The sequence below is a fragment of the Mauremys mutica genome, chromosome 6 (assembly GCF_020497125.1).
Source record: "Mauremys mutica isolate MM-2020 ecotype Southern chromosome 6, ASM2049712v1, whole genome shotgun sequence".
Taxonomy (NCBI): domain Eukaryota; kingdom Metazoa; phylum Chordata; order Testudines; family Geoemydidae; genus Mauremys; species Mauremys mutica.
The window spans coordinates 102070204-102091337 of NC_059077.1; the positions used below are offsets into that span (position 1 = coordinate 102070204).

Genomic DNA, 21134 nt, shown 5'->3' on the forward strand with positions numbered 1-21134 from the left:
TCAGAATGAACAAACAACTCTTATTTGAGGGTTCAGTTGTGTAGGTTGTTCTTCCTTTGGGTTCTGTTTCCTTGCTATTTTAAGTTTCCCTCCTGTTTGTGGAGATTTGTTTTACAGATGATTACATTCGAGCTCTACGTGGATTATAAAGCACCAGGTGCCCACAAAAGAGAAAAGTAAAATCTACCTACCTTTCTATAACTTACTTTCTCTGAAATGGACTCCTCGTGCTCCCTGAAACTCCATTCAGGGCATCCTAACTTGCATTAAGTTCCAGCTGGAGGGGATATTCTCTCAGTCTTTCTTTTTCACCTTTATGGGGTATTTGTGCAGAGAGAGATGGAGAAATCCTGGGTTTCCCTTACATTAGGATCTTCCTTTGCCATAAATCTTTATTTTCATTTGTTTTATATAATTAATAAGCAGATAGATTCACTATCTCCAGGCACGATACGTTGATGTTTATTAATCTGAATGTATAGATATCTTCTCAGTTTGGGCTGTTAGTTGGGGAACTAGGGATGCATTTAGTTCTCTGAATAGCTCCACCCATTGTTACTATATTGTGAAACTAGAGAGAGGTTTATTTTTTTAAAAGGAAGTGTCTGTAGGGAAGATAAGGGAGAATTAATTACAGAGTTGTAATGGATCACCGAGCATTGGGTACCCACTTCAGAGAAGAATAAGAGGTAAAGTTCAGTTACCTACCCATAATTTTTTCTTCTGAGTGCCAAAAGCAGTCTTTAACGGTAAAAGAATGTATATTGTAAGTAATCTTTCAAAGACTTAATTTTTACAGAATGAGTCTCGTTTCTTTTTCTTATTGCTCTGAAATTATCTGAGTATGTGCGATATAGTGGCTAATGTTCTGTGTGTGTTCATGTATGTGTAGTTTTTGTTTATATCTGAAAATGGTGGTTGTATGGTCTGGTAATCGCAGTATGGATAAACCAACTATATTTTAAGTGTAGCCTCAATTGTTAAAACTTATCACAAGTGTTTTCAGATGATACCCAGCTTGTGCATGTGTGTCATGGTTGAAATAACATTAACAGTTACTGCATTTATAGCTTCTTTGAGTGGTGTGTATATTACGTCTGAGCAGAAATGACGGCTGGTCTACACTGAAGCTGTAAGTTACATAATTGAAGTTGACATAACTTACAGTGGTGTTTACACCGCGCTGTGTCAACTTGTCTTCTGCCTCTGAGGGAGGGGGAATAGAGACCTCGACAGGAGAGCGTTGTGCTATTGACTTAGCTTGTTTTCACCAGACCCACTAAATGGACACCGCTGCATTGATTGCAGCAGTGCCAATTTAGCCATAAGTATAATCAAGCCCTGAGAAGTAGTTGGAAGAACAGGGGTGAAGGGAGATTATCATTTTTAATTATATGAATTGTATCCTTTAAAACAGTCTGAAAAACAAGCAGAAGCTGAGGAGGCAGCAGTGGCAACAGCTACAACAGTGGCAGCAGCAACAACTGCAGTAGTTGCGGCTCCTAAAGTGAGCCCTAAAAGAGGAAGACCAGCAGGTAACCTCACCATAAGTCTGACTTAATTTTTTTTTCATTTAAGTTTTTTAATGGAGAATGAAAGAATTTACTTCTGTAGACAAGAAGTATTACAACACATTTGCTCTCTAAGGCAATGTCTACACTAGAGAGCTTACAGTGTTACAGCTGTACCAATGCAGCTGCGCTGCTGTAAGATCTCTCATGTATCCGCCCTATGCTGAAAAGAGAGAGCTCTCCCGTTGACATAAGTAATCCACCCCCTACAAGCAGAGTGATGAGCTGTATTGGCAGGGGAAGCTCTCCCGTCAACATAGCACTGTGCACACTACCACTTATGTCAGCGTAACTTACGTCGCTCAGTGGTGTGAATATTCCACCCCACCCCGAGTGACATAAGTGATAGTGTAGACATAGCCTAATGCTAAAGGTGACCTCAAAGTATAAAACAGCTTAGTTGTCGGGTTGTGTGCTGAATGTCCCAAATATCAGACGGTGAAGTGTTCAGCACATAAGAGTTTCAACTATTAGACTTTGTGATGTCCTCTGAGTTAATATATTTATTACATTGTGATACAAATATCACCCTCACCCATGCTGTTGATGTCACAACTGTTGCAGAACCCTGCTTGTCTATAGAGTATCTGGTAAGAACTAGTTATTGCCGTGTGGCATAGCTACAAAGATTTATATTTTATCACAAAGATTATAAAACTGATACTTTTAAAAAACAGGTTGCAAACGCATACCTGTGGGCTACAATTAAAAAAATAAAAGATTGGGGGGGCGGTGAGGAGAGCACTATCAGTTACTGGGGATCTGTGTTTAGTTGTGAGAGTACTAGCATAAGGTATACTGAGGTGCTACTTGCAGCAGGACCCAGTGTGTCTGTGTAATTCCAGAAGAAGACATGTAACAAACTAAATATCTACCTGGAATGATTTGCCATCAGTGGAATAGTACAATTGTTTCATATCGTGCGCCACTGTGAGAATAAATACACTAAAGATTGTGAAGTGCTTTGACAGCTACTGATGAAAAATGCTACATAAGAGATAGAAACATTTGATTGCTGTCCTGTATAATAATACCTAATATTATTACTGTAGATTCTTTAATCTGACTATTAATAAAAGCATGTATACTTATGGCTGCTAGATGTATTTCACCTTTCATTAAAGTTCACCAGGCTTTATTATGCTGGGAAAAAAGGAACACTTGTGTTGTATCTTAAATGTTATAAATTACCAAACTGAAAAAAAGATACAAAAAACAGTATGAATGAATACTTAGGACTTGTCAGTTACCATCAGTAAAGATGCACCTATATTTATAAAAGGTTTTCAGAGACAAAACTGAAATATCCCAAAGATGGGGAATCAAATATAAAGGTTAGGAAATAAGGAAGAGTGATGTGCAAAAGCATCTCAGACCTAGTAGGGAGCTGCATGTGTAATTCTGTTCTGTATATACCACACTCATAACCATAGTGTCTGAGCATCTTTGAGTAGTGAATTAAGCAGCGTAACTAATATCTGCCATGAGTTTGGTCTCTCATTTTCTTTCCCAAAGGAGAAGTAGGTGCAATGAAGTGTTTGGTTTTTATTTTGGATATATATAATGCGCGCACACACATTGCTGTATGTTAGGGAAAGCAAAGTCAAGGAAATGTGCCTTGTACTAAGATCAGAAGTTGTTGAAATTTGTGATGGTCCTTTGTTCCTTCGGGAGTTCATTCTGCAGTGTTGGGCAAGCCCTTGAGAAAGCTCTGTCGCCTTCACAGACAAGCTTTATCTTTTCATTATGTAGGTGGTAATTTCTTTGTGCAGCTTAGATAAGAGTGTTCCTGGAATAAAGCATTCATTTCTGGATACCTGAACACAAGAAAACCTGTAGGGAGCTCAGAAAAGAGTAAGAAAAACAATTGAGGGACTGAAGGGATTTTTTTTTAGGAAGATTAAAAGCAGTGAATATTGTGAAAAGTTTAGTAAACAAGTGAAAGAGAGAACAGAATTGTCTATGAAATCTGTATAATATGAAAATATTGCTAACACTTCTGCTCTATTTTTGAAAATAACCAGATTTAATGTACTGCAGTTTTTAATTTGTGAAAAGTCATATTTACTGTGTAAATATACTTGTAAGTAAAAGCTTTTTAAAATTCACAATTTAATACTACATGAGAAAATAGTTCTTTGAGCAATTATATACATCATATTAGCTTATAGTGTGGACAACAGATAAGTTGCTTCTGATACTCATTTATATTTTCTGGCATTATGAAAACATAAGTTTTGAGGGGTTTTTTAAATGCAGCCATAGTTTAACTGATTTTAGGGTTTTTTTGGTATGGAAGCTAGGAAGTTATATTTCACTTTGTGCGGATGACTTAAGAAATTAATTCAATCTCTCCTAGCAAAACATACAATTTTAGCAACTTAAAATGAATTGTAAAATGTTTAGAACATAAGAGATATTATCTGTTATGCTTATACATAGAATGTAAGCAATAAAAGGAGTCAATATAAAAGCCAGATGGAATTAAATAAACCCTTCTGGCCTTCTCTGGGGAACATATCGCTAGGCAATGTGCAACACAGCATCCCCTGGCATTAGTGTGTCATGTACATATATTGCTTAGCAATGCTGCACACTAACTCCAGTGGCATCTCAGATATTGGGAAGTACATTTCCTAGCAACATGTTCAGTGGAGGCAGCAGGATAGCATCTCCTGCAGATTTTAATCTAAAGTGGTACTGTGCACAATATTTTCATCTTGCGGTACTTAGGTAGAGAAATTATTTAGCATATTGTAAATATATGGTGAAATTAAGAAAACTTTGTGCTGTGTATCTCTGGGTGCCTAATGGAGTTTCCTGACAGTGATCTGTACAGTATGAAATAGTCTCCCAAGTGAAGTTTTGAAAGTTCCATAACAGACATTTTGCACTACTTTGCTATTATAAAAATTCATACTCTGTAACTTAAACATGTGAGAGTGCCAGAGTCTCCAAAATTGAACAAGATACATCTATATCTGTATCATTATAGTGTCACACACTGTGAATTGATATTCCCATTAAATGTATGACTGACGGCTCTGGCAATAGCCATACATAACAAGTACATGTTATGTAAGCCTCGTATTGCTTTACCAACCCATCTTATCTGTTGTTTACAACATCCTGATGGTTCTATAGCAGTTGGCCCTGTTGATAGCCTATAATGAGGAAAATCATCTTCTATATTGTAGGATGAAACCACCAAACTCATTTCATTTATTAACCTAATCTCTGAAAAGGTGATAGTCAGCATATCAATCCCATTCAGTATTATCTCTCTGATGTTGTTTTATCAGTTGATGTTGCTATGAGAATAGTTGATTTTAAATAAGAAACAGGTAGAGGCTGTAGACTAACCTGATCTTTCTATTTGAACATTAGCTACAGAAGTAAAGGTTCCAAAACCAAGAGGAAGACCCAAATTGGTGAAACCACCTTGTCCTTCAGAAAGTGACATGTGAGTTGGATTTTAATATATAATCTCTTTATATATTGTAAATCAAATGGCTGTTTTCAAGAAGCTAGCATAACTGTGTCACTGAGTGCCTGAGCACTGTTTTTCCTGGGATACTTGATATAGGTGGTTGCTTGCTTTGGTAGATGAAGCAGTTACTAAAGACTTAAATCAGCTGTAAGTATGCCAAGGTAGCTCAAACTCAGGCATGATTGAAAGCACTTTTTCTCCCTAATTTGAAAAATTTCTTCAAAGAGCCTTATTTTCTGTTAAGTTTGTCTGTACATTTATATCTTAATACCAGATATTCATTTTTGTGATGAAGAAATAGGGAGGATCATGCAAAAAACCTGTACTAACCTTTTACAGATGCTTTATTAAGGTTTGTATCCCAGAATCCCACAAGTGAACACCATGGAATCCAAGTGCTGTTTGAAATGGGATAGTGCTATGTACACATCCCTTTTGCCCTATATTAGGGTCATACTAGCTCTTAACCATCCTAAAAATTGAAAGAATAGTCAACTATTTGTATATTCTAAACTTACATTGTTCTCTTTAGAAGGTTTATAGGACATATGTGCATCTACATTAGATATGTGCCTTAAATAAATGTCTTGGTATAATTGATTTAAAAAGTTAGTATTTACTGCAAACATACATGTGCTTAGTATTAAGTGTGTAAGCCAGTCCATTGAAGTAATTGGTACTGCTCGCATGCTTAAAGTTAATCATGTGAGCAAGGGTTTTCAGGATTGGGGTTTAAGTCAGTTAAAATGAGAAGAGGGAGTTTGCATCTCATGAGCCCTAAATTTACAAATACTTAAGCACGTGTTTAACTTTATGCACGTGAATAGTCTCACTGACTCCTTGCACTAACTTCAGTAGGTCTACATATATGCATACAATTAAGCACATGCATAAGTGTTTGCTGGGCCCAAGTATTAAACATTACTGTTATTTGTCTCTGTGAATTCAGAAACAACAGGGGATAAACCCACTTTCTAAAGGATATCTTCATAATCAAAAGGGTTTGGGAATTGACCTATTTTTTGTAAAGATGAAGTGAGGAAGCACGCTTTTTAATAAAACCATTTATGTAAACATTCATTTCTCCTTTGGCTATTGAGAGTACTTGGCTCCATTGTACACTCAGTATAGATAAGGATTATGAAGCCTAAGCATGGACACTGACTGAAAGATAACTAATTTTTATTATATTTTAGTGTTCATGAGGAGGATAAGACCAAGAAAAAAGTACCAGAAGAAAAACAACCCAAAAAACAGCTGAAAAAAGATGAGGAGGATCAGAAGGAAGAAGACAAACCAAGGAAAGATATTGACAAAAAGGAAGGAAAAAAAGAGACTGAACCAAAAAGGAAAAGTGCCACTAAAGTGGGTTCTACATCAGCCTCTGATTCTGAAGAGGATGGAGAAGAGCAGGAAGGTGATAAGGTAAGATATGTTTCTTTGATTAGTTTATATCTTGGCTGTTGATTTATTTATTCTTCTAAAATGGGGGGAAACATCCACTAAAAACAATGGTTTAGTGAAGATATGTCCTGAAGCTAATTCCAGGTCTTTAATCCTGGGCATTAACAGTTGCAGTCTAGTGTTCAGACTCCCATACAGAGGCATGCTATGGAATGAGAAGTTGCAGAACTCTCTCTTCCAAAAGGCAATCCTTGGAATTAACTAAGAGTAATTTTTTTAAGTGGCTTTAATTTAAATCCACCCTTAGGCAAGTAGCATCTTTTAATACGAAAAAATGCCATTTAGGCAAGTATAATAGAACCTTGACTGCATAGGGCTTTTTCTAGAATTGCTTTTGTAGAGCATAGTAAGGGTTTTGTGAGATTTATTTTGAAAGAAAAAACTAGAATGCTCTGATCATTTCAGAGTTGATTCCTTCTATGGATTTTGTACCCCACCCACCTACCACCTATATGTGCGATAACAGATGACTTGCTCCATCTGAGAGAAGAAAATGAGTGCCAGCAAACTTAAATTTATTACCATCACATACACAAGAATCTCTTACCACTCACTTATTAAAGGTAGTTGTGGGGAATTCTAGACCTTGTCCACGTGCCCTTATCAAACAAATGTAGTGATTTAGTTCTGAAATTTTAACTGCTGACATTTTTTTGATTTGTAGTAACCTAAGTATTCCTCTCTTCCCACCCAATCTTTAAACTCTGTTAAACGAAACAGAAGAGAAAAGGAGGAAGAAACTTTCAGGGTGCTCATAGGAGGAATATACTAAAAGGCCAACACGAGCGAGATGTAGGAGAAAGAAAACGCAAGCAAGAAGAACTGATGGAATCAGAGCCGTGAGTATATTCTTTAATATGTAGTGGTTGTGCAAGCTGATAGCAGTGACTGAGAATAACATGAAGAGACAAAATCTGAAGAAAAATTCCTTTAGCGAAGAAAAATCCTTTCAGTGTGTGAAATATCTGGTGGTGGTTTCCCCTTTTCTAGTGATATTTTTTTCTAACTTTCCTAGTAACATATCCTCAATTTACATAGATTAATATAAGGGATGCATATAATTTGGGAGACAGTGGGAGAAAATTGGACTTCAGAGAATATAAAAAGTATTGTCAATCTTGCAATATTTTAGGCTTCGCAATATCAGGGCAGAGTTGACAGGTTCTGTCTAGAATTATTGTGACTATTAATGCTTCCTATATTCAAGCTTACCTTTATGAAGAAAGAGAACTTAACTCTGATCCATGTACCGGGTCTTAAATCTTGAATATATGAGGTTGAGAGAGTGCTAGGGCTCATTAATTCCATGGCTGTGGAATTCTGATCAGGTTATAGAATGCATAGGGTTCCTTGGAAAACATTTCCTTCTCTGTCTGGCAGCTGGAGCCCACACCGTCAGACAGAACAAGGAAAAGGTTCTGGCTTATGCTACTCGGGCTCTGCAAAGCCAGTTGAGTGATTTCAAGAGCAGTCTGCACTCAGAAGAGAAACTATCACAAAAGAACCAAGCATCAGCATGGAGAGAAGATGCTGCCAGAAACTTGTTGGGGGGGTGGGGGGAAGGACACTAGGAAGACATCTCTGTCCTGTTCTGGAGAGCAATTCCAGGAATGGGTGAAGAAGGAACCACCAAGAGATCATGATGTCCCCATCCCCACAGTTGGTGGGAGGGAGGAAGAAAGGGAGAACAAGGTAACAAAACTCTGGGAGAAAAGGAGATGAGAAAACAGTCCCTCCCTCTCCACATAATGACAACGTCTAACATATACCGGTTCCCCTCTAACCTTTCCATGCCTAGTAACAAGAACGCAAACTCTATCTTTCTGTCCTCCTCAACCACCCTTTTCCTGGCAGCCTAAACTTATTCCTTTTTGCTAGCTGCCAAATTGCAAGCATCTCCAGCTCCCAAAGATACTAGACTCTGTCCCTACCATTCCTCAACAGCTGGTTTTAATGTATTGTTAATGCTTAATTCTGTGCTACACTTCTAATTCTGCAACAAATTGTAATGTATTGATTTGGTTATTCATTTTAATACTAATGAAATAAACTCATTTTAAATATCTTTCAAGTTTACTTTTATGCTTCTGGGGAGCTAGAAATAGTTGCATTTAAATTATAATAGGTAGGAGAGCATTTGCTTCAGCCTTGGAATTCAGCGTTTCCTGGAATATGCAGGCCTTTATTATAGCTAGTGACTAATGTTAACAATAAACCTAGAACCAAAAAAAAAAATTTTAAATGTGCTCTTTACTTCTGCAGTACTCTCTGCCTGCACGTTGATAAGAAGGAAGTCTGTTATTCCTCACAGAACTAATAGTCTAAACAGACGGAACAATCTTGCTTATGCATCTTAAATTTGTTCTACTGTGCCTCTGTATTATTCCTTTATATTTAAAACTGTATTTTGTTCTGGGCTGCTGGTGTCATGAAAGATGCTCTATGAAATTTGTTTTGTGTTCCTGTAAATCTGTGAACCTGTAATTGGTTAGAATGAGAGGATCATCCAGGATATGCTTAATGACTTATTTTTTTAATGGATTTTTTTGGACAGATTTTGATATCTGTTGTGTCAACTGCATCAAAAATATACTGAATATGCATTGCAGAAAATGTGGTTCCTCTGCATGTTAGGATTTCCAAACATAAAGTAAGACTTTGTATATATGTAGAAGTAGTACCAACAATAATACAGTCTAAAGCAGTGGTGGGCAACCTGCGGCGGGCCCGTCAGGGTAATTCACTGGCAGGCTGTGAAGCCGTTTGTTTACATTGTCCATCCGCAGCTCCCAGTAGCCACAGTTCGCTGTTCCTGGCCAATGGGAGCTGCGGGAAGCGGCACAGGGACGTGCTGGCTGCTGCTTCCCGCAGCTCTCATTGTTCTGGGAGCAGGGAAACACAGCCACTCAGAGCTGTAGGTGGCCGTGCCTGCAGATAGTCAATGTAAACAGATTGTCTTATGGCCTGCCAGTGGATTACCCTGACGGGCCGCAGGTTGCCCACCACTGGTCTAAAGACTAGATAAACAGGGATTTATAGTGGTTCCTGAACTTTGTGGTTGAGAGTTTAATACTTCTATTTTGTTCCAAAATAAGACACTGCGACTTTGTAATGTTTTCTCTCCTCCTTCTGTGACTGAAGGGTGGCCATGCCATTATCCTGAAGTTTTTTCCTTTAAGTCCTTATTTTCATTTTATTGTATTGTATTAGTATTTTCACTCATCCTAAGGGAAAGAGCCATGAGATTTGTAAAAATACTGGGGGGGAGGAATTAAATTATTTACACTGCTTATTAAGGTGTTTCAATGTGATTAATACATAATATGGCCATTTGTATTAGGGCACTTACAGTGTTTCTGTAGATTTCTCTCCTCCACTGCTGACTGTTGGGGGTGGGGGCAATGTTTGTGTGGTTTTTGGGGTGGGGGAAGTTGCCATATGATAGGGACTGTTAGAATCCTGCACCCCCATTACTATGTGTAGCTGGTGTAGAATCAAGTGCCACTTTTAAAGTCTGATGTGAGCCATTAAAGTGTTCTTGAAGTCATAAAATTTTCTGTTGTGTGAATCTTTCATACAGTGCATTTTTCTTTTTAACTTTCACGTGCAACAAAAGCACAGAGAATAAAATTTATAAATCTGTACGATTCCTTGTGACTTGATTAATTTGTTTATCCTTCCTTTAATGGTTTGCTGTGTATAAACGCCGATTGCTATTGAAAGCAATTTGTTAATCTGGAAGAATCTGCTATCCATGCTGTCGTTATTAAATTAATCATCTACTTCATTATGCAAGATCAGTGTTTGTCCTTTTCTTGTGCTAATGTTTTGAGTTACTGCCTTAGTCATGAAACAGCATATCTCATTTTAAAAAGTTGAAATTACAGACTTTAAAAGAAGACAAACATGTTGTAAAATGTTTAACATTTTTAATAGGCAGAGTAAAGAGGAAACCAAGAAACCAGAAGTAAAGAAGATGGAGAAGAAGCGAGGTTAGTTTAATGAAGATATACAGAATATTTTTAGCCTCTTTAATTTTAAATGAAACATATCTATAAACTGAAACTTCATTAGTGAGGGGTTTCTGGATTAAAACAATCCAAGATATTTGGGCTGCGACTCTGCTTCTTGCAAGTACTTTAGGCAGTGCATTTTGTTCCAAGTCTTTTGCTACATCCCTACCTCCCATGTGCTTCTCTGCCTTCAGCAGTGCAAACAAAGCCACTCTCCAGTACTCCCGCTTTATCCATTGTCATTCCATTTTTAAAGCTGTTTATGTGGGTAGCAGGGAGCAGTGTCTTTCTCCATCTCTTAGGAGAAATGTCTGATTCGCTGTACCCTGAACTGGACTACTCAGGAAGTTCCTGTGCTCTATTTGTTTTTTCTCTTCTGCCCCATCATAGCAGAGCAGTTGACAAGGCGTTTTAATCTTTAAGACGACACACTCAGGAGCCCTATCACAACTACTCACAGATACTTGTTCTGCCAAGGGAAGGGGCTTAGGCTCTGGACAGCTTACTGGGGCCTCCACATCCTTGCACGCTAACCCAGACACCTTTGCAAGGGAAGGTCATTCCTTTTCATTCTTTGGGGCTCAGCAAAGTTGACTGTCCTCACAAAAAAGGAATTCTTGGGGGCCTGTCCAAATATCTCCCCTCCCACCTTAGTAAAATTCTTTAATATTTGCTACATCCTGATTTGTCTATGATTGGAGGCGGGCTCAGAATCCATAATGGAAAACTGGTTGCTTTATTTCCTTTCTGGAATTGGTCCCCTGCACTTGTACTCTTCTACACCCCCATGAGAAGCCTTTCAATGCTTCTACAGTAGCCCCTTCAGGATCCCTTAATACAGATGAGTGAGGCTTTACAGTTTAAAGATCTGCTTTTAACAAAAATAATATAGGTGTACTGGTTTGAGCATGGTGATATTGCAGAGACTAAGACAAATCTGAGATTCCTCCAGTATTTTATAGGAAGCTGTTTTGTCCAAATGTCTCTGAATATAAACGTATACATGTAAGAACAAATAATATAGAACATACTTACAGGAAGGGGGACTCTCCTGGGAAGCAGTGACTTTGAAAAAGATTTGCGGGTCGATAATCAGCTTAACGGAGCTCAAAACGCAGTGCTATGGCCAAAAGGGCTAATGTGACTCTCTTGGATGAATAAACGTGAATCTCAAGTAAGAGTAGAGAGGTTATTTTACTTTTGTGTTTGGCACTGGTGTGACTACTGTTGGAATAGTAGGTCAAGTTCTGGTGTCCACAATTTAAGAAGGATGTTGATAAATTGAAGAGGGTTTGGAGAAGAGCCGCAAGAATGATTAAAGGATTAGAAAACATGCCTTTTAGTGATAGACTCAAGGAGCTCAATCTATTTAGCTTAACAAAGAGGAGGTTAAGGGGTACCTTGATTAGTCTCTAAGTACCTACATGGGGAACATATACTTAATAATGGGCTCTCCAGTCTAGCAGAGAAAGGTATAACATGATCCAATGTCTGGAAGTTGAAGCTAGACAATTCAGACTGGAAATAAGGTGTACATTTTTAATGGTAAGAGTAATGAACTATTGTAACAACTCACTCAGGGTAGTATTGGATTCTCCATCACTAGAAATTTTTAAAATCATAATTAGTTGTTCTTCTAAAATCTGTGCTCTAGAAATTATTTTTTGGCAGCTCTGTGACCTGTTATAGAAGATCAGATGATCATAATGGCCCCTTCTGGCCTGGGAATCTATGAATTAGGGGAGATGGGAGTCCTAGAAAAGTGAGAGAGAACAAATTTTCCATTTTTCTGTAGTATATCCAAAACACACACCATATACTAACTGAGGAAAGTACAGAAGATAGTTCAGCACATATGGATTAGTCAAAGAACCAACCCCTCCATTTAATTTTTATCACTAATAAACTTGCCATGGCAAAGCACATGCATTGCCTGCTTGCCAGCCATCTTATTTGATAAATTTGAACTACTTTAAGTGACCGGTTACTCCCAAGTGCCTAGAAGCACCACCTGTGGCAGGGTGACTCTTGTAGGAGGAGGGTCTGGCCACCTCTTTTCCTCTACTTTGTAGGGTGCCAGGCACCTTATCTAAAGGCTGTTCAAATACTTATATCTTATTATCCAGACTTCTTTTGCCTGGGTGAACAATTATATTGTATTTCCAATTGTATTTTGACAATTAGACATAGGTGTGGAAAATTGTTGTAATGTGTAGCATATGCTGCTGCGGAGAACATTGCATAGATTGCCAAATATTGTCCAATTTTTAAAAATAATTGTGTTGCAGCACCCAATACACTAATGGTTTTGATCAAAATAGAGTACTTTATGGTTAACTGATATGGCTGTTTATCCATACATACATTTTTTTCTTCATTCAATCAGCAATTTCATGTTTGTAGAAATCTTATTCTGAAAGATATTCTGCATTAATAGATTTGATAGTCACTACATCATTCAAATAAAATTATTTTTAATCTTTAGAAACATCAATGGATTCTCGGCTTCAAAGGATACATGCAGAAATTAAAAATTCCCTCAAAATTGACAATCTCGTAAGTATGTTGTTTAATAACACGTGTATATTTACAATGCAGTCAGCTAAAATGTTTTGGAATCCTCTGAAATATTACAGATTGTTGCACTTAAAGGTATGCCATCAGATAAACTTGCATCTTAAAAAAAATAAACCTTGACTTTAAGATTAATACTAATAGATTTTTAAAACTGAATTCTAAAATTCTAACTTACTTTTCATTATTTTATCTAAATTCTTAAAATATGCACTTCACTTACCTTGTACAAAGAAACCTAACCTGTTTTCACATTTTTCTATTATCTGTCCACTTTTTGGAACTGGTGCACTGTGAAGTTTGTACAGGATAATGCTGTGAAATTTGGGTTGCACAGAATGCAAGGGGATGTTTAAATCCTACTGTCACCAACTTACAAGGTCAAAAATCATGAAGCACTGGGGGAGGTGGGTGAAAACCATTTAAAAAAATATTTAAACTAGTATTACTACTCCATCTCCTTATCCCATCAACTGGAGTTAGATTCTTGCATGAGAATCCATCTTCATCTGTCCAAAGTGGCACTAAGGTTCACTGCTTACTCTCTTCTTTGAAGCAATCCATCCACTGCATTCTCAGCTTTCCTCCTGGCCTCTCGCCTACCTCCTCCTCCTGCAATGCTGTCTTCACAGGTGCAGGTGCTCTTCATTCATCCTCTATATGTATTTGAACCAGTGACTTTTGTCAGCCACATTACTTTGACTTCTTCTGTCCTATTTCTTTCCTTCCAAAATCTGGCCCTTTGTGTAACTTCCTTACACTTCTTGTGACTGATGGGGAAGGTTGCTTCCCTGCTGCCTTCTCACTAGATGCTATGCTCCTTCTGTTGTCACTATATATTCCAGCAGCAGTGGGAGGGGGGAGAGTGCAGTTGGGCTAGAGAGTGGACATGTTGGTTTGAGGTCCTTCTCTGCCCTTTCCTCATTGCTCATCATAGCACTATCTGGGGAATTAAGGGAAAGGGTAGGAGAGCTGGTGTTGCCTCCAGCCCAGTGCCTGCTCCTCATTGCTCAGTTTGCCCCACGTGAACAGTCTGCAACAGTGGTGGGCAACCTGTGGGTAATCCACTGGTGGGCCACCAGACAGTTGGTTTACATTTGCACGGCCACCCGCAGCTCCCATTGCCCGCTGTTCGTCGTTCCTGGCCAATGGGAGCTGTGGAAAGCGGCTCAGCCTGCAGGGACGTGCTGGCTGCCACTTCCCGCAGCTCCCATTGGCCGGGAACAGCGGGCAATGGGAGCTGCGAGTGGCCGTGCAAATGTAAACAAACTGGCGGGCCACCAGTGGATTACTCTGACAGGCCACAGGTTGCCCAGCACTGATCTGCTGTGTGGAGAAGCTGACTCTGCAGCGAGCACTTCAGTGGTCTTTGCTAGTGGCAGTCTGAGCTGCAGTACAGCATTTGAAGCTCAGTCTGCCAACACTGGTATCTTATGAGTGATGTTGAGAAAGTGGATAAGGAAAAGTTATTTACTTATTCCCATAATACAAGAACTAGGGGTCACCAAATGAAATTAATAGGCAGCAGGTTTAAAACAAATAAAAGGAAGTTCTTCTTCACGCAGCGCACAGTCAACTTGTGGAACTCCTTACCTGAGGAGGTTGTGAAGGCTAGGACTATAACAATGTTTAAAAGGGGACTGGATAAATTCATGATGGCTAAGTCCATAAATGGCTATTAGCCAGGATGGGTAAGAATGGTGTCCCTAGCCTCTGTTCATCAGAGGATGGAGATGGATGGCAGGAGAGAGATCACTTGATCATTGCCTGTTAGGTTCACTCCCTCAGGGGCACCTGGCATTGGCCACTGTCGGTAGACAGATACTGGGCTAAATGGACCTTTGGTCTGACCCGGTACGGCCTTTCTTATGTTCTTATGCTCGAACCAACAAATGTAGCATGAATTTCAGATCAATCAGAAATCCTGGGCTGCCAGAAATTTTTTGCAAGAGACAAGTAAAAATAGTCAAAAATCACAGGACTTGTTAAAATATCTCAAGAATTGGCAACCATGAAATCCAAATAAATGGTGCTTCTTCAAGGGCTTGCATATGTCCACTACACTGTAGGTGTGTGCATGTCCCACACACTGGTGCTGGAGAGTTTTCCTTAGTAGTACATGTAGGGGTGGCCCCACCCACTTCTTAGATCCTTGTGCTCCATACAAGGGCAGAAAAGGCATAGCTGCCCTGCCCCTCCTTCAGTTCATTCTTACCATCCATGGACAGTGGTTGGACCATCTTGTTCCTAGTGAACAAACTTATTGCTTTTTGGTCACTTACCTAATGTTACTCCTTTTGTTTTTTTCCCATCATTTGATTTTTCTTTATTCTAATTTTGTTTTAGTTTGAATTTTTTTCAGTTCACCGTCTTCAGGCCTCACCCAGTGCTGGGTAAGTCTATGCCAAGATCCCCCATATCTTGGCACTTTACTCAGGTTGTCAGAAGCCCATGTCTGACAGAGACCCTCGTTAACACTATATCAAGTGCTTAAGCAAAGTCTCTTGAGAGACAGGTGCACCATTTGTTGCAGTTTCAAGACCAGGATGAAAACTCTGAGGAAAGAGTGCTTTCGTTACATCTTAATGGAGGTGGCACTTAGATTGGCATCCAAACCTCCTAGATTGCCCAAGGGAAGCTGTTTCATGACTCCTTCCCAGAGCATTCCCCCAGCTGTTTCTATACATAGGGGCCACATGAGGTCCCCATCACCGGGACTTGTCTTCTCTAGGTCGAGGGCTTCAGAGTGTTTCTTGCCTCAGAAACAAAAATAAGTTGGCATCAGGTTCCTCAAAGATCAGGAATTGGAATTCCTTCAGAGAGGGCTGGTCCAGTACTGGTGGTAGAGTGCACCCTCGGACTCTCTGCTCCCTGGTACCAGCTCATACAGCGGGACCTGAGCCATTGACTCTGGTGCCCTCTCTGGGCCATTGAAATGGGCTATTTCTTTGGCTGGGACAGATCAGACTTCTCTGATCACAGCAGGACAACCACCCATGTCGGTGCCAACAGTGTCTGAAGTTTGTGGCAAAGCAAGGGACTTATGTTTGTCATTACCACTGTTGCCATTACATTAGGGTGAGGACTGTCGGCCAATGTCCGTGCAGGTGCTGATGTCTGCATCAGGACTCTATTTTGGACCCATTGGCTACAAGCCAGGTGCAACCCTCTTCAACCTCACCAGCTCCTCCATATCTAGGAAGACGTTCATGCTGCCTCTGGCACTGCATTCATGATGTAGGTCTAGATCACTTAGGAGAATGGCAGTTTCTCTTGGCATTCAGGTGGAATTAGTGGAGGAGAACATCCACAAGCTGGTTGACATTGTACATCGCACCCTTGTGCAAAAGGTACCCCTGCCTATAAATGATGCCGTTACACTGCTCTGTAAAACATGGTGGCAAATCCTTTCTTCTATCCCACCTGTGGCCAAATGAATGGAAATAAATATCAGGTTCTGTCCCAAGGAGTTGAGCAGTTTTATTTACACCTTATGCCAGGGATTGGCAACCTTTGGCACGCGGTCCGCCAGGGTATGCAGGTTCAGCCGATCATGGCTCCCACTGGCCGCGGTTCACTGCTCTAGGCCAATGGGGACTGCGAGAAGCCGCAGCCAGCACATCCCTCATCCTAAGCCACTTCCTGCAGCTCCCATTGGCCTGGCACGGCGAACCTCGGCCAGTGGGAGCCGCAATCGGCCGAACCTGTGGATGCAGCAGGTAAACAAACCGGTCCGGCCTGCCAGGGTGCTTACCTTGGTGGGCTGCGTGCCAAAGGTTGCCGATCCTTGCCGTATGTCAAACTCACTAGTAGTGGCCGTCGTGAATGAAAGGGGTCATTAAGGCTAGGCTAAAGCTTCCCCAAAAGAAAGTGATGCCAATAATCTTGATCTTTTTGGTAGAAAGATTTATTCTACGGTGAATTTACAGCTCCACATTGCCAGTCTTCAGGCATTGTTGTCAAGGTACAAGTATTCCAAATGGGAGACATTCTATTTGCGACCCACCTGCCGGAAGGTCCTAGGGAACCTTTCTCTCTGAGCCCAAACATGTACACTTCAATTTAACTGCCCTTTAGTCTGAGCCTGAGTCAGCTGGCATGGGCCAGCTGCAGGTTTTTAATTGCAGTATAGACATACCCAGTATGATCCTTCACATCAGGCTGCACCTCAGAGTGCTACATGCATGACGCAGATCAGTATATTTCCCTCACATTCACAACTTGGACAATCGTATGTGTATCCTGGATGGGGTTTTGTCACCTCTGAGCTGGTGGGTGAGTCAAGACAAAATCTGTATGGGAGTTTCCTTTGCTCCACCTCTCCCTTCTGTGACTCTGGTAATGGATGCTTCAACCATGGTCTAGGGAGCACTTCTGGGCAATCTTCAGGCCCAAAGGTTGTGGGCTGCCCACAAGGCTAAGGTTACATATAAACATTCTTGAATTGCAAACTTTTTTTTTTGTGCATGTCAGTGGTTCCTGCCTCATATTCAGGGGAAAACTCTCCAAGTGCTAACCGACAGCACCACAGCAGTGTTTTATGTAAACGAGGAGATGCCAGGTCAGACAGCCTGTCAGGAAGCTGTCAAGTTGTGGAATATCTGCATTCAGAGCTCGATCATTCTGAAGCATCTTACTTGCAGGGGTTCAGAACAGCTTGGCAGAACGCCTACGCCAATCCTTCAGTTTAGACCATGAATGGTCTCTCAACACAACCAATCTAGCTTCAGTATTCCACACAGGAGGTCTTTCATCAGTCAGTCTCTTTCCTCAATTCTGTTACAGTGTGGGCCATAGCTCCAGATCAACTTCAGACACATTTCTATTCCCATGGGAGAAGGACTTGTTATATGTATATCTACCAGTTCCCCCCGATTCCCAGGTTCATTCTCAAGCTAAAGCAAGATCAAGACAGAGTAATACTTAAAGTTCCAGCCTGGCCAAGCCTGGGGCACCCATTGTATTCTAGCCTTCACAGGGTTTCCACTTGAGAGCCCTGGGTGTTGCCATTAATCGGAGACCTCATTGCACAGAACCATGGCCAGGTATTTTACCCAAATCCTCAGATGCTGTACCTCACAGCATGGTACATCAGTGGTTAAGTGCCCAGGAGGGTCTCTCTCAGCAGCAGTTCAGAATGTCCTCCTTAATCATAGGAAACCTTCTACAAGATTTGCTCACCTGAATAAGTGGAAATGTTCTTCAGCTGGGTGGCCTCAGGTAACGTGCCGCCTATTTAGGCAAAGACACACTCAATCCTAGACTACCTCTTGTATTTTAAGACATAACACCTGTTGCCCAGCTCCATTAGAGTGCATCTGGCCATCATCTCAACATGTTACCTTCAGATCAGCGGTAAGACAGTTTTCATTCAGTCTGTCATGACCAAGTTCCTGAAAGGCCTAACTAGATTTTCAGTTTGTCAGGGATCTGTACCAACTTGAGATTTGAATTTAGTGGTGTTGGCTCTAATGGATCCTCCTTTCAAGCCTTTAGTGTCGTGCTCATTTATATGTGTTCCAGTGAAAGTGGCTTTCTTATTGGCCCTCACCCCTACTAGGCAAGCGAGAGAGCTGAATGATCTATCTTACACAGTTTTTTACCAAAAAAGGTTCCGCTTAAGCCAAACTGCATGCTGACAAGGACAAGTGAAGGCGCTCCTCACCTTAGATGTTTGAGCTTCAGATTTTTACCTGAAATGGACAGAGCCTTTCAGGTTTCTTCACAGCTTTTTGTTTCATTTGCAGAGCATATGAGAGGATAATCAGTTACAACACAGAGACTCTCAAAATGGATTAGCAGCTTCATTGCTATGTATTATACTGCCAAAGGTGTAGCGCCTCCAGATAAGCTGATAACATGCTCAACCAGAGTGCTTTCAGTCTCAGCAACATTTGTGGTGCATGTCTCTATTGTGGACATATGATGTGGTCTTCCATTGAGATATACACTTGCCCACTGCATCAAGGGAGGATGCAAATGTAGGAAAAACCGTTCTGTGGTCCCTCTTCTGATGAGACTTCAAATCCCATAACCTGGGGTTAGCAGTTTGGGAGTCACCTACAGTGTAATGGACATATGCAAGCACTTGAAGAAAAATGGTTACTCCCCTTCTTGTAACGGTTGTTCAAGATACATTGCATATGTCCATTACGTGATCTGCCCTTCTTCCCTGATGAAGTCTATCACTGGCTTCCCTGCAGAGGAACTGAAGGAAGGGCAGGGCAGCTGCACGCTCATTCTGTGCAAGAGGAGCCAGGAGGTGGGTCAAGCTGCACCCATCTTCAGTTGTAATGGACATATGCAACACGTCTTGAAGAATAACAGTTACAAGAAGGGAAGTGACTATTTTTAATTGAAATTGACGTAAAAATAATTAAAATACTTCCACTGATATTAGGTTTATAAAAAATATGTCCAGTTCTACAAAATCTAAATCTTTGGTTTATTCTGCAGACCATTGGTTTGACTCCAAATCAATAAAAAACAGACATTTTCAGAGGCTTTTTATTATTGAGTTATAAACTTGAACTGGCTTTTTTCTTACCCTTTTTTGGTGGCAATGTTCTTATCAAGACAAGGAAAGTTGGTTGCAGAATAATAATAATAATCTAACTGATCATGTTTATCATTAAGCAAACATGGGGAAATATAGTATACTGTGCAGAGACAATAGTCCTGACTTTTTCCCTCCCAGCTAGAGCTGGACAGAAGTTTTTGATAAATAGCTTATTTGCCAAAAAAGCAGGTTCGACTGACCCAAAACTATTTGCAGATTTGACATGAATTTGCTGAATACTTTTGGCACACAATGTTTTTTTGGGGGAACTTAGGTGATAGTCACAAAATGGCTAGAGAATGCAATGGTCACCTACATTGCAGGAGAGTGCCCTAGCCCGTGGGCTATTCTGGTGTGACTCTTTCTCAGTCTGTCCCGTTGAACCTGTTTGATAGTATAATTTATTGGAGCAGGGACATGAACTTGGGTGTTCCTCCCTCCTGTGTGAGTGCCCTAACCAACAGGCTATACATTCATTCTTTTCTTTTTTTCTCTCCCTTCCTCCCTCTCTTGCTCCATTGACTATTCAAGTAATTGATAGAAAGTGGAGTGGCTTCAACAGAGAGAGATTGAGAAGGACCCACCCAAGATTATCCTATAGCCCTAATAGGTTTGGACTCTCAGATATAAAAAGTTGGAGTATCTCTCTGAGGAAAAGGAAACAAAGGGCTGACACAGGGATCCTGCAGGGAAGCTTTAGTACAAGCTGAACTTGGGGAGAAACTTTAGCTCAAAATTTTCATACTTAGGCATTGAAGTATTGAATTCATGGAAGCAACAGAAAGCAGAGTGAAGTTTTGTTCTTAGTACTTTCGTAGTACCAAGATACAGGGAACTTTTTAGGGAAAAAAGTTAGGATTTGAGACACGAACTGCTTTGTGTTGAAACAAGTGGTTAAGTTTGAGTTAGACTTTACTGAATGTTCTTGTACTATGAACGTATGAAGTACTCTCTTTGGGAAAAGTTTGGAATTCAGTTTGTGTCAAACATTAATTTTCTCATTTGTAGATTTTTTTTTTTTTGAGTATACAGATTTAAGGGGTTTGTGTTTATGTACATTGTTATACATTCCAAACTACTGATAAGACTTTTAAACTAATATTCTGTGTATATATATTCTAGTACTGCTGATAAGTAATATCAGAAACCAAGGCTTTATAAATTTTAAACAAAAATATAAAAAGCTAAAGTTAAGTTCAGGTTAACACTTGAAATTGGCTTCTTGTTTAACAGGATGTGAATAGATGTATTGAGGCCCTAGATGAACTATCTTCACTTCAGGTCACAATGCAACAAGCTCAGAAGCACACAGAGATGATCTTGACACTAAAGAAAGTAAGGTTTGCAACTTCATTCTAAACAGCATAATGCATCTTTATCCTAAAAGTATAATGTATTGTCTATTCTCTTGAGTTACCATTTAAGCTGATTCAGTTCATTGGACCTTGTGAAAGTTCCTGTTT

At 40.1% G+C, this 21134-nt stretch overlaps 1 protein-coding gene across 2 annotated transcripts in view; it reads left to right on the forward strand.

Annotated features, from left to right (window-relative positions):
- The window catches only part of PSIP1 (PC4 and SFRS1 interacting protein 1), a 61699-nt gene that overhangs the window by 30490 nt on the left and 10075 nt on the right, over positions 1-21134 (forward strand). Inside the window, exons 8-14 of one of the 2 annotated variants that reach the window (XM_045021116.1) lie at positions 1418-1535; positions 4959-5034; positions 6258-6486; positions 7246-7364; positions 10462-10517; positions 13024-13094; positions 20905-21006. In XM_045021116.1, the coding sequence (XP_044877051.1) occupies positions 1418-1535; positions 4959-5034; positions 6258-6486; positions 7246-7364; positions 10462-10517; positions 13024-13094; positions 20905-21006 (771 nt within the window). Of the gene's footprint in view, positions 1-1417; positions 1536-4958; positions 5035-6257; positions 6487-7245; positions 7365-7905; positions 10313-10461; positions 10518-13023; positions 13095-20904; positions 21007-21134 lie in introns of those variants that run through there. The other variant, XM_045021117.1, reaches the window with a different exon arrangement.